General features: G+C 52.8%; 1 protein-coding gene across 1 annotated transcript in view; it reads left to right on the top strand.

Moving 5' to 3' along the window:
* COG7 (component of oligomeric golgi complex 7) overlaps positions 1-13,205 on the top strand; it is a 338,508-nt gene that overhangs the window by 234,335 nt on the left and 90,968 nt on the right. Inside the window, exons 11-13 of the mRNA XM_085629498.1 lie at positions 200-316; positions 11,327-11,392; positions 11,832-12,018. Coding sequence (XP_085485624.1) covers positions 200-316; positions 11,327-11,392; positions 11,832-12,018 — 370 coding nt within the window. The remainder of the gene's footprint in view (positions 1-199; positions 317-11,326; positions 11,393-11,831; positions 12,019-13,205) is intronic.

Raw genomic sequence — 13,205 nt, 5'->3', positions numbered from 1 at the left:
CCACAAACACTGCATTCATCTTTTTGTTGTATACAGCGTTCCATAGAGTACGTTCAAGGTACTAGAGATGCATTTTCTTTCGACTAAAACGAAAATATTTTGTCATCCCTTAAAAAAGACCTTTATCTCCCAAATGTACTAAGTAAAGTGCTTGCATCGCGGAATCTCATGCCGCCCTCATTTGTGTTTGTTTTGGTAGGTATGTTTCTGACTTCACCAATACTCTGCAGTCGATTAGGAAAAAGTGCAAGTTGGACAGTGTCCCGGCGGATTCTCTCTTCCAGGAGGACTGGAGTGCCTTTCAAAACTCTGTCAGGTAAGGTGGTTGAGGCGTGTCTTGGGATAGCGATAATACCAGTTTTGCTAGGTAAAGTTGGTCATGACATCTTAATATCTTTGTCTGGGCTGCCAGGGACGGTGGGTGGACAAAAAATGGTATTCCTTTGAATCTGACATTTTCATCAATATCCTTGTTTAGCCGCTGTCAATGCCATGCATGATAGATGAATGTGAGATGCTTCAGAATTCTGAGCACACTTCTTGGCTACTTGTCCAAACCTGAGAAACAGCTGCTTCGATGCACTTGGCAGAAGGCAACACGAAACACTTGGTTAAAAACTGGAAAGTGGACTTCACAAACATTCTTGTGGCGTTGGCTAGACATAATTTGTTTTTATTTCCATGGCCAGTGCTAAGATTTTAAACCAACTTCAAATCTGTGTCGCCAAGCTATCAGTGGGAGAGGAGTCCTGTCCTGGATTTTGAATCCACAGTCTCTTGCTATTTGGTGGTTCCACATTTTAAATAATTCACTAATCTGCATTGAAATTACCTCTATAATCGTGTTCTCTATTTTGCTCTACACACTCAGCCTACATACATATGTACATATTTACATACATACTCAAGAAGGCGGTTTGCCATAACACTCAGTACATGACTTTAGGCTGCACTATCCCTTGATCCCCTTACGTATTCACTGTATTGTATTGTATTGTATATAATATTTATAGAGCGCGACAAACACCCTACGGGTACCCTGGTGCTGAGGATACGTGAACACAGACCAGCAGGGAGTAAGAAAGATCGAGCCTAAGATGAACATTACTCAGAGACAACAGAATCAGTTTCTAGGGAACAGCCACGTTTTGATCCTTTTCCTGAACAGGGACAAAGTACTACATTGTCTGATTTCAAGTGGGAGTACATTCCAGAGTTTGGCGGCAGCAAAACTAAATGAACTGTGTTGTTCATTTGTTTTATGCATCCCCCTCCTTGCACAGGTTCTGTCCTCTTTAGCCCCAGACTGGCAGACCTACTCTCCAGTACACTTTGCCTGGTAGTATTATGCCTGCCATCACAATGGATTAAGAGTCACTATAAACATTATAGGATAATTTCTACCATGGAGCTTGATGGTATCTTGATATAGATGTACTTCCTCTGTGGGGATCCACCTCAGAACTGCCACACCAGTTCTGGGTGGCGGCTAATCAAATGCAATTGGCACGGTTTTCATATATAAGCTGCCATATGAGCAAGGTATGAGGGGAAACTCTGTGCATCACCCCAAGGGAAGCATTGGAGCAAGGAAAAGAAAGTTGTCTGCCCTCCCATAGTCGGGATTGAAGATGAAGGCCTGGTGTTGCTTCGACCCAAAGGAGAGGTGTCAAGAGTAAGTTACGCAGAGCATGGGTCTTCTTTTCTTTTCAAGAAGGAAGGGCCTGCTGCTTCCTTCGGTAAGAATGAGAAATGCGCCAAGTATATGTAGCTAAGTTGGCATGCACCGGGAGTAAGAACTGACTCCTTTGATATAGATGAATGTGTAAGCTTCCAAGAGAGAGGAATTGCGTCACAACAGGAGATAATCATTACCCTGTTGAAGTTTGATGCATGGATACTGGGGAGCCAGGAAGTATTTTTCCGGTTGGTATCGCCACAGCAAATTTTGCAATTATGAGTTTTGTCCCCTGGATGGAGAATACCCACACTGACCTGGGATTTGTAGGAAACATTTTGCATGCTTTGCTATGATTCTAGGGACAAATCTGGTGACATTTGCCTCCTATTCGGAGTAGGTGGAAGATATGGAGGGACATTGCTGGAGGAGGGGCAGGTTGTTTGGTCAGGACAGGTGATCACAGGGTTGATACCGGTTGTGGGGGTAGTTGTCGGACAACACACTCTGTGGTGCTGCGTGACTAGGCCGCACTGTCCGCAGCCCGTCTCTGTCCCTGCTTTGGCTTGTTAGGTGTGCTTCTGCACCTAGGGAAACCGGAACCGGTGTCCCAAACCTTGAAATAAATGGTCCAGAGACATCGGTATACTTGTAGTGGCCCAGGACGATATCCCCCTGTAGTTAATGCTCCTGTGAGATTCCGCAACTTGTAATTAGGGCCTGTATCCATGCATTATATTGCACAATCATATTATTGCCTTCACTGCTTTGACCTAACCACTACATTGCAATGTAAGTGCAGGTAAGTATAATAGATTAAAGAGGGGGGCGGAGCTTGCCGGGGATCATGGCGGACGCGTGAGTGAGGAGCTCCCTGCACTATTCCTCCAATGATCCTTTCAAGTATCCTAAACAGCTGAGTTGCCGGGCGTACTGACGAGGAGATCTCCCCTCGCACCTGACTGCCACAGCGGGGAGCTCCGGCGGTGTTCGGCGGCGCAGAGAGGCGGCGGAACCGTGGACGGCGCTTCGATTGGCGTGCAGGGCCGCCATCCCCACCCTATACTGTGAACCTGGCCGGCGAGCGTCGCTCGACGTGCGGTCGCCTGTGAAGGGGCGGACCTGGTCGGCGGAGAACAGCGTCTGCGGGACGAGGAGCAGGCGGAATCGAGGTGCGGACGCCCCCGGAGGGGGCTCGAGAGGTGCGTGCGACCTTAGGAGGTGGGGGCTGAGTGGCACGGGGGTGTCCCCTCCCCAGCTGAGTTGCGCCCTCGGCTGACCGGCGGCGGTGATCTGCTGCGAGCGAGCCCCCTGTGCTCCGGAGCCCATCGGAGAGCCCTGCCTGGCGGTGTATCACCTGGCGGCCACGCGCGGGAGGGGTGCTCCTTTCGGGAGGCTGCAGCCGGACAACGGTGAACGGAGCTGCCCCCCCCCCCCCCCCCTCGGCAAAGACTGCAACTTCTTCGCTTGGTCCCCGCTGCGGGTCCGCGCAGATCCTCGGGGGGAGCGTCTCGGCTGGCATATCTCCCTGCGCTGCGCCCTCTACAGAGCTGGGCCCACTCCGCCAGTGAACGGCGGTGGACACTTGGAGGGCTGGCCCCGGGCGCTCCGGCTGCGGACTGGCGGTGGGCTTCGGGAGCCCCGATCGTCTGGGGTGCGCTGCTACCACCTGCCCTGCGTTTGGAGGCCTAGTTGTTGGCAGTGACCTGTTGTTGCCCCCGAGGCGCCGGCCCGGAACCAGACTGCGGCATAAGACGTGCAGGGACGTGGAGCGCCCTGCGGTGGCGGTGGGAGCGGCCCTCCGGGGGTGAACACTGGGCGGTACCGCCGCGGGCCAACTCGAAATAGGTCCTGAGCGGGGGACTGGGACCGGACGCGTGGATTGGACCCGGTGGTTCCGGCCCCCCCGCAGCCCGGTCACACCGGACAGCCCAGCGGATTGCACATCGGCGGGGTGCGGCGGTACCCCCCTCCCGGCCGGCCGAGTCGGGGACACGGATCCTTGGAAGCGACATGGGCAAAGGCGACAAGACCCAGCCTAAACTGTCGTTTGACCCCCGCAAGAGTAAGGGGCCCGATGTCGCGGCTCTGGCGGCGGCGGCCGGCGCAGCTACCTTGGAGAGCACTACGTGCGCGGACCTCAAAGAAATGCTAGTGACCATGGACAAGGGACTGCAAGGAAGCCTGGCTGCGATAGGCACCAAGATTGATGCGCTTTCATATCGCGTGGACCGCATGTCGGAGCGGGTGGACAAGAACGCGGAGCGGCTTGATGAGTCCGAGAAAAGAATAGCGCAGGTGGAGGAGGCGCAGACGGTGTGGGACTCAGACCGTAAGCAATTCAGTAAGCTGCTGCAGGTCATCCGGGACAAGTCGGTGGACTTAGAGGCCCGTTCTAGGAGGTCGAATATCCGCATCACGGGCGTGGCTGAGTCGACGCACACGGGGCGGATGGAACCCTTTGTGGAAAAACTGCTTCACACCCTGCTGGGTGAGGACGTGTTCTCCCCCATGTTCGTCGTCGAGAGGGCCCATCGTTCGCTGGGCCCCCGTCCAAGGCCCGGCGCCCCTGCGCGACCCATTATTGCAAAGCTGCTGAACTATAGAGACGGAGACACTGCCCTCCGGATAGCTAGAGAAAAAGGGAAGCTGCAATTTGAAGGAATGGACATCTCCATTTACCCAGACTTCACGGCAAAGGTCCAAGAGGCACGGAGGCAGTTCGCACCCTATAAGAAGCAACTACGCGATCTGGGTTTGGACTATGCTATGCTCTACCCGGCGAGGCTTCGGATCAACAGGCAGGGCCACTCACACTTCTTCACGGACCCGAGAGAACTGCAGCGCACCCTAAGAGAGTGGACCAGGGGCCAGCGGAGCGGCCCGCGGGACCACGCGGACCATAGCGCTGATGCCAGCGGTCTGGATGGGCAGGATTAGACGACAGGAGGCGGCCTGCTTCTGCGGGCTGTTGCACGGACTGAGCCTGCGGACTCTGCGCGGGGACGCCCGCTGCCCTGAGAGTGGCCTGGCATCTGGGCCGGCGTATTGGTGGAGGAGGAGGCGACTGCTCCTGGGGACGGTGCGGCCGATGCTGGGTGAGATCTTTCTGACTTGTTGAGGGCACCCTAACATTACAACATTGGACGGGGGGGGGCTCGGGGAGGGAGGTTAACCTGCACTTGCTTACTGCCGACGATGCCTCCCTCTGGGGCTAAATCATTGAGGGGTTCCCACTAGGGCGCCCACTTACCGTCGCTGTGAGGGTCAGTTTTCTGATCCTACCGGACACTGAACTGGATGTTTATGCAGGGGCTCCCCTGGACAGTCTGGCCTGTCTCCCTAGATGGTGCGTTATGCCCCTGCGGGGGGACGGTGGAGGTCTCCCCTAGACCTATTGGACGAGGGACGATGCCAGCTCTAGCTGTACTGATGTATGGAGGTAATGGTGCGGGGGCACGCCTGTGCAGTGGCCCGCCAAACGGTCAGGGCGGCGGATGCCCGGTGGCCTCTGGCCCAGTGCTGCTTTGCTCAGGTTGGCCCCTTGGGGGCAGGTTCGGTAAAGGTTTTCTTTGTTTGTTGTGATCAGGGGAGGGGGGGTGGGATGGGGTCCTGTCTGGCCAGGTTGGGGGCGGTCGGCTGTGGGAGGGGGGTTGAGCAGTTAAGGGGTTGTTCAGGGGTTGGGGGTTGGGGAACGCACGGTTCACGGAGCGATACGTCTCTTGCTTTGTTCTTGCATGTCCGAGGTCTGCTGTTTGGCGATTCCTGGTGGGGGGAGTCCCACGACGGGTCACTGCCTGCTGTAGCTGCGGAGTGTGAATGCATTGATGCCTGAGCCTAGCGAGATGAATGATGACAGCGGCGAGGTGACCCTTAGAGCGCTGACGTGGAATGTGAGCGGGTTGAATGATTTTCGCAAATTGAGGAAGGTGCTGAACTACCTACATAGGCACCACATTGACTTGGCGCTCATACAGGAGTCCCACCTCCCACTTACCAGTAAACTGTTGTTATCTAAAGGGCTATCGGGTAACAGTTGGGCGGCGGGATTTACCTCGCACTCCAGAGGGGTGATCACATGGGTAAGCCCACGATCAAAATTGACGCTAAAGAAGCTGGCCGCGGACCCGGACGGGCGCTACCTGATTACCCGGTGCGCCGGGAAAGGACATGACCTCATTGTAGTCAATGTTTATGGTCCCAATTACGATACCCCAGAGTTCTACGCCGCACTTGCTGCACAGTGCAGGCAATACGCGCACGCCCGCATGGTGTGGGGCGGTGACCTTAATTTCACGTTCAACCCAGACCTGGACCGCTCCTCGGGGCGGGCCCGCCGTCCGGCGGCGGCCGCCTTGTGTATGCAGACGGAATTGACTAGACTAGACATGGTAGATGTCTGGAGGCACAGGAGCCCTGGGAGGGCGGGATTCACGCATTACTCTGCATACCACGATGTGCATACCAGGATCGACTATTGGCTGGCATCCCGGACGCTTTTGGCGGTTGTCAGGGGGTGCGAGGTCCTACCACGTACCCTGTCGGACCATTCCCCCCTCCTTGTGGTGCTAGCCTCCCCGGTCAGGCGACTACCTCCGTTCACGTGGAGGATGCCGCCATACTCCCTGTTGGACGAGGTGTTCCGGGGGGAATTAGCTGACGAGATCGACACTTTCTTCGCGGCCAACCTGGGGTCGGTTCAGAGCTTTCAAACTGTATGGGACTCGTTTAAGGCTTTTATTCGTGGCTATGGCAAAGCACTCCGGTGTCCTTAAATCTATCCGGCGGCGCTTGGGGGCATTGGAGACGCAACTAGCACAGTTGGAAGAGCGGCATGGGAGGTCTATGGACCCCGAGGTGGCGGCTCAGATACAGACGCTGGTGGCGGAATACAATAGCGAAGCAGACAGGGAAGTGCAGCATATGGGCAAGTATGCCACGGCTCGTACCTATGGAGAGAGCGAACGCCCGGGCTCCCTACTAGCGGGGATACTCCGCAACACCAGGCGGCCTCTGGTTATTGATGAACTTGTGACTGGTTCTGGAAAGGTGACTACAGACGAGGCCGGGATAGTAGAAGAATTCAGGGGCTATTATGCTGGACTTTATACATCTCAGTCCTCCCAAATGGAAGAGGAAATAGACGACTACCTTAGCTACATAAAAATGCCGTTCTTGTCTAACTCACAGAGGGAATTTCTGGCGCTGCCTGTAGAGAAGGACGAGATTTTGGAGGCCCTGGGGAGCATGAGGGCGGGCGCTGCCCCGGGTTCGGATGGGCTGACGGTGGCCTTTTACAAGGCCTTTCAGGATAAGCTCCTCCCACACCTCATGGCTCTCTTCGATGATATCTGCCAGGAGGGCAGCATGCCCGACACGATGCGAGAGGCGCTGTTAGTCACCATTCTAAAGCCCGGGAGACCCTCGAACCTACGCGGTTCATACAGGCCGCTCTCCCTGATCAACGTAGATGCCAAGCTGTACGCAAAGGTCCTTGCGACTCGGCTGGCGTTGCTGGTGCCGGAGCTTGTGGCCCCGGAACAGGCGGGTTTCATCCCATCCAGGAACCTTACATACAACATCTGCACGGTCCTTGGGGCCATGCAACACGTGCGTCCGGGGGGTAAGGCCCTAGCTATCTTCCTTCACATGGAGAAGGCGTTCGACTCCGTGGAATGGCCCTTCATGGTGAGAGTCTTGAGCAAACTCGGGCTGGGAGAGCCCTTCCTGCAGATGGTGGGCGCACTGTACTTCCGACCTACTGCCAGGTTGCGTATAGGCGACAGAGTCACGGAAGCCTTTGAGATTTCCAGGGGGACCCGGCAGGGATGCCCCCTTTCCCCCCTCCTATACGCACTGGTGGCGGAACCGCTGGTGTGCGCAATGAGGGAGTACCACAAATTCGAGGGTATTAACTTCCCCTCCTATAGGATCTGCATATCCACCTATGCGGATGATACTCTGCTATATGTCCGCAACCCGGAGGAGAATCTCACTTCAGTCTTGAGAGAGGTGGTCCGGTTTGGGGCCCTGTATGGCCTCAAGGTGAACTGGACCAAGTCACTGGCGTTCCCGTTGACCCCGGTCACGGAGCCGTTCCCAATGGAATACCCTCTACAGTGGACGACAGAATCAATTCGATACCTGGGGATCCGGCTCCACAAGGATCCAGAGGTCCTGCTCCGGGAAAACTACGGGGTGGCCTATTCCAATCTTGTCGATGACGTGGAGGTGTGGATTAAACTCCCCCTGTCGCTGATGGGCAGAGTGGCCATCATGAAAATGGTGGTCCTGCCGAGATTTTTGTTCCTCTTCCAAAACATCCCTATAGTGCTCTCTAGGGCCTTCTTCGCGCAGCTGACTCAGACCTTAGTGCGGCTAGCCTGGGGCGGTAAGCAGCCCCGAGTGCAGTGGAAGGTGCTAACGCTTCCTTATGAGATGGGTGGGCTTGGGTCCCCCGACCTGGAAAGGTATTACAGGGTGGCGCAGGCGGCCCACCTGCACACATGGGTCCACGCCAACTCGGACATACCTCACGTGTTGATGGAGCGGCTGTTCGCTGCTCCGCTCCCACTCCCGGCGACCGTGTTCCAGCCGGTGGACCGCCGGGTGGGAACGTTGGATTCTCTTAAGGCCACGAACCATGCGTGGCACGCGTTGCGGAGGGCGCAGGATCGTGACCTGCTGTATTCCCCACTGATGCGAGTGGAATGGGCGGTCTGGCTCCCCCCGCTGCGAGAAAAAGGGGTGAGGCAGGCGCTGGACGCTTTGGGGGTCGTTAAGATGGCGGACCTGTTTCAGGACGGGGTGGTTATGACATGGGAGCAGCTCGCCTCGACCCGACCCGGAGCTACTCTGCTCCAGCGCTTTCAATTCCACAGGGTCCGCAGCGCACTGTCGGCCCTGTTGGGGCCGGGACTGGCAGAACCCCCGGACATCCCGGAACTTACCTATGTTATCAAAACGGAGGCGTCGGCCAAACTGGTGACGACCCTCAAGAAACTTGGGGATCTGCACCGGGCGCCCCAGTGTTTAGCGGCTCGGAGCGGATGGCAGGCCGACCTCCAAATGGAAATAACGGACGAGATGTGGAAATATTGCTGCTCTAGCACCAAGAAGGTCTCCCTGAACGGTAGGCATAGACTGATACATTTTAAGTACCTTCAGCGGGTCTATTACACCCCTGAGAGGCTGCACAGGTATGGGCTTCGCCCAACAGCAGAGTGCGAGCGATGCCATTTCCCAGTGGCGGATTTCATACACACGGCCTGGCACTGCCCGGGTATAGCCCGGTTCTGGGCGGGGGTGTTTCGGGAACTGAGCCAGCTACTGGAAACTGACATACAGCCAGACCCAGCGCTGGCGTTGCTGGGCTATTCCAGGCCTCTCCCGCTGGCGCTGAGATGCCTGACGGACATGGCGTTGTTAGTGGCTCGACGCCTTGTAGCGGCCTGTTGGATGAGGGGGCCGCTTCCCACAAAGAAAAGATGGGCTAGGGATATGCTATACTGCAGCACACAGGCGGAGATATACAGCGAATTGTTACCCCCGAAGAGCCGCCCCAAGAACTTCTGGGGGCTGTATAGAACATACCTGTCCGCTGGGGCTGCTGAATCGACTAGCCAGGGGGAGACGCAGTGCGATGTACCCAATGCACACAGTGGGACGGAAGGGAGGGAAGTACAGGATCGCGACCCAGTGGATGCACGACTGGATGAAGCGTTGGCGTGATAGTCTGAAGGTGTCCCTTTGCGTGGAGGGAGTGGCTGGGGATTGACCGGAGGGGCTGGGTACGCCCTATAAGTGATCGGGTGGACTGCAGCAGAGTATTGCAGGATCGCCGGCGATCTGAATGTTGAGGGCCGCAACGGTTGCTCACTGCTAGATGCAGGGACTGTGGAGAGGGTTGCAAGTGGCTGTGAGAGGGATGAGACGACGTGCGTGCGGGGGGGGTGGGGGGGCGGGGGGCGTTGGGATATGGCTACGGACACTCAGGGACTGGACCAGGTTCGTAGGAGTTGGTGGGCACGGGTAGGATTGCCTTAAGATAGGGCGGGCTGCGGTGTGGTCTGGGGTCAGGTGCAGGCACTGTATTTCAGAAGGAAAAGTAACGGGTTCACCACAGGTGAGGGTTCTCCTTAAGTGCCGCCGGTCCTCCGGGATGTCGGCTGAATGGCTGTGTAAGCGGTGACTGCAATCCCCCCCCCCCCTCCCCCCCCCCCCCCTCCCCCCCCCACTGATTAGTGGGGCCAACTTATGGTTTCGTGCCTTCACGGTGTATTGACTTGTCCGTTTTACATTTATCAATAAAGGTTTTTGAAAATTAAAAAAAAAAAAAAGTATAATAGATTAAAACAATAGGTTATCAGGTTAGGTAGAGGATATGAAGGTTAAAATAGTAACAATACACTGAATATAATCTAATTTTAGGTTGATATTATCGGCCTCAAATGGTATCATACAACCAAAGGAAGTAAAAGATCACCCTGGTAGCCGAAGGAGCTTCAAATCAAAGAAATATAAATCACAATATTATATGAACTACCATCAACCCAAAGTAATGAGAGAGTGCACTCTTATGTAACATCATCAGCTCAAAACAAACCAACTCACTGACCCGAGAACACTGCAGTAGGAGATTTTTGTAGCCAAACTTACTTCAGAAAAGAACAGAGGCAACTGTTGATCAAAATCATAGAAGGTCTTAATAACCGTAGCCAAACTAACACCAGAAAACAACAATGTATGTTATGCACCAGCCGTCAGATTTAAACCAGCAGCATGACAGGATCATTTGAGAGTATGAAAACATGGCTTGAAGAGCAGGACAGTGACTGGGATGTGTTGAGTAGGGAAATGAAGTCTGTCCAGTTAGAGGGAAACCAGTGAGTCCCTAGTGGGCTTCAATCAATCAATCAATCAGGATTTTATAACTCACTCGTGAGGGCTTCAAGGCGCTGGGGTGGGGGGGGGCTACGGATTCATCTGTGCCTTGAGGACCAGTTGAAGAGTCAGGTTTTGCGGTCCTTCCTGAATTGGGTCATCGACGGCATTGCCTTAAACTTGTCTTCTCCCAAATCGCTAGAGGGACCAGATTCGAGTGGGATACTTCTTCAGTAGAGTAAGGGTGCTCAGGAATATAGAGAGCTCAAGCCATTGTAGATCTTAGGACCACCTTAGCCTTCTTAGTGTGTCTCTGCTTCCTGGAGGATCTGCTAGTGTTCTCTGAACCTACCGCCTTTGTGTATAGCCTTCGCCTTAACGAAAATACTTTGTGTGGAGAAGATTCTTCCACAAAGGAAAGTGAAGAAATAACACGAAAAGAAAGTATTTGGTTTTAACTTTATTACAACTTTCGAGGTGCAGTAAAATGGTTATTTCTGTAACAGAAGCACTTTAGATTGCTGACCTGTGGCCACCTCGTTCTCACCAAAATGCTCACTAACAAAGATCCTGCGTTTCTCAAACACAAACTGTTGTGAATTTCACTAAATGTGACCTTCAAAACATACGGGACTGTGGCTAACAAAGTGAAAAAACAGAATGTTGAAGGCTTTGTTATTATTTGGAAACTCCTTATCGGATCAATGATTGGGCTGTCAACCAGGCACCGACCATGCTAGAAAATGTTTGTTTCTCTTGTCACAGATTGATAACGACGTGTGGAGAGCTTCTACGCCAGTGTGGGGACTTTGAGCAGCAGCTTGCAAACAGGTGAGAGTGCAAACCATGTCAAGATCACTTCAAACAATGTGTCACGAAGAGAGTCTGCCAAACTCTGCAAGGTTTGCGCCGATTAAGGCACATGTCGTTCGTTGGCATGGCAGGCATGGACGATTGTGTTATGATAATCCTAATTTTAACACGTGTGCACAAGGTTTTGCGAGTATACGAGGTTCTAATGAGAATGGCCAGAGATTGGATGAAAACAGAATGGGTCCTGCCGGTAGCCTGCTTGGGCCTGAGGAAGCTTGCAAGTGTCTGATGAGATGATGAGCTGTTCCTAGCCCTGGCAGGAGTGTGCACTGAAGTTAAGTTCTACGCCCAGCATCTAGGGAAGCATGGTTTTATTTTTCCTTGTTGCAGAGTGCAAGGTGTGCTGCTGTTCCTAAATACATTTCAGCTGTCAGTTTCTTTCATTGCATTTATTTAGGATTTTGGCCACTGCTGGAAAGTACCTCTCAGATTCCTACAGCCCCCGCAGCCTGACTGGTATTCAGGAAGCCAGTGCCTCAGACAGGAAGAGCGCGGCCAAAAACCCTTGGCAGGAATACAACTACCTTCTGAAGGAGAATCCATCTGAGTATGGCAGTCTGATGGAAACCCTGTACACCTTAAAGGTGAGAACTACACTGACAGCATGCTGCTGGAGGCTGGAAAGAGGGCCTCTCTGCTCCCCTCAGCCTCGCTATGAACGTGTTGCTTGCAGCAGGTTTAACGAAAAGTGCGAAGTACAGTCTACGTGTTTGATTACTGCGCATACGTGAAATCCTGAGAGCTGCTGATTGCCTGGTTTTGTCAGTATCCCCTTCTCACCCAGAGGATGAGAACAGGGCCTGACATCTGCCTTAATAATTAGAGTGAGAAGAAGAGTCTCATTATTGGAAATAAAGAGAGTGCGCATGGAAGGACAAGGATGTGGTTTGGGGCTTATAGGTATGGCAGCAGTGAGGGTTATAAAAAGCTCTCTCTATCTTACTTCCTGGTTGTGCAGGATGCTAAATCTGATCTTACCATGGGATTATGTGTGCTTTTGAAGATTCATTGGTTTCTCACCCCTTCTGTTTTCACTTCTTGGTTTGGGGTTATTGAGTGTTTTTTAAATTGGCCCTGTGGTACCAAGTGTTACTGAAAAGGGCCTAGGGTTGAAACGTTCTGAATAAGTCCTGGAGGAACAAACAATTCTTAAACTCTTGGGAAGTCCAAGGGGTCTTGATCATGACCTGTGGTTATTGTTTTGTGTAACGTGGGTTGGGTCAGTAAGTGTTCTTCACCACAGGTTTCTCGCCAGTATTTATAAAAGGCAGATGATCTCCACGCATGTGCCACACATGACACACATGTTTTCCATAACAAGACCATGCCCAATATGGCAACATTTATTTATTTATCAATTGCTTGATTGACTGATTTATCTATGTATTTAAACAGCCAATCAACCTACTTGAAACAAAAGTATGTTTGGCTGAAACACCACTGCATAACATTACATAGAGAAAAATAAAAAAGAACAGGAAATTGTGCCCTAATAAACTTAATAAATAAACCTGATAAACAAATATAACTTTATTTCAGCACAGCCATAACAGTTTCCAATAAAATGCAATAAATATACACGTATACAATTACAACTAATTGTACGTGAAGTGTCACAAGTAACAACCTGAAGTCGAATAAAACATAAGTTATTCAAAAGATGCTCAGATGCAATTAAAAATAGACAAAATTCACAATTTGCTAAGTCAAGTTCCAGTAGACAACAGCAATAAAATCAATAATAAAATCATACATATTGAATAGCAGTTCT

Source organism: Triturus cristatus, chromosome 10 (genome assembly GCF_964204655.1).
Source record: "Triturus cristatus chromosome 10, aTriCri1.1, whole genome shotgun sequence".
In the NCBI taxonomy this organism is placed as follows: Eukaryota; Metazoa; Chordata; class Amphibia; order Caudata; family Salamandridae; genus Triturus; species Triturus cristatus.
The sequence above is the reverse complement of the archived record's forward strand: the minus strand, read 5'-3'. Positions and strand labels throughout refer to the sequence as shown.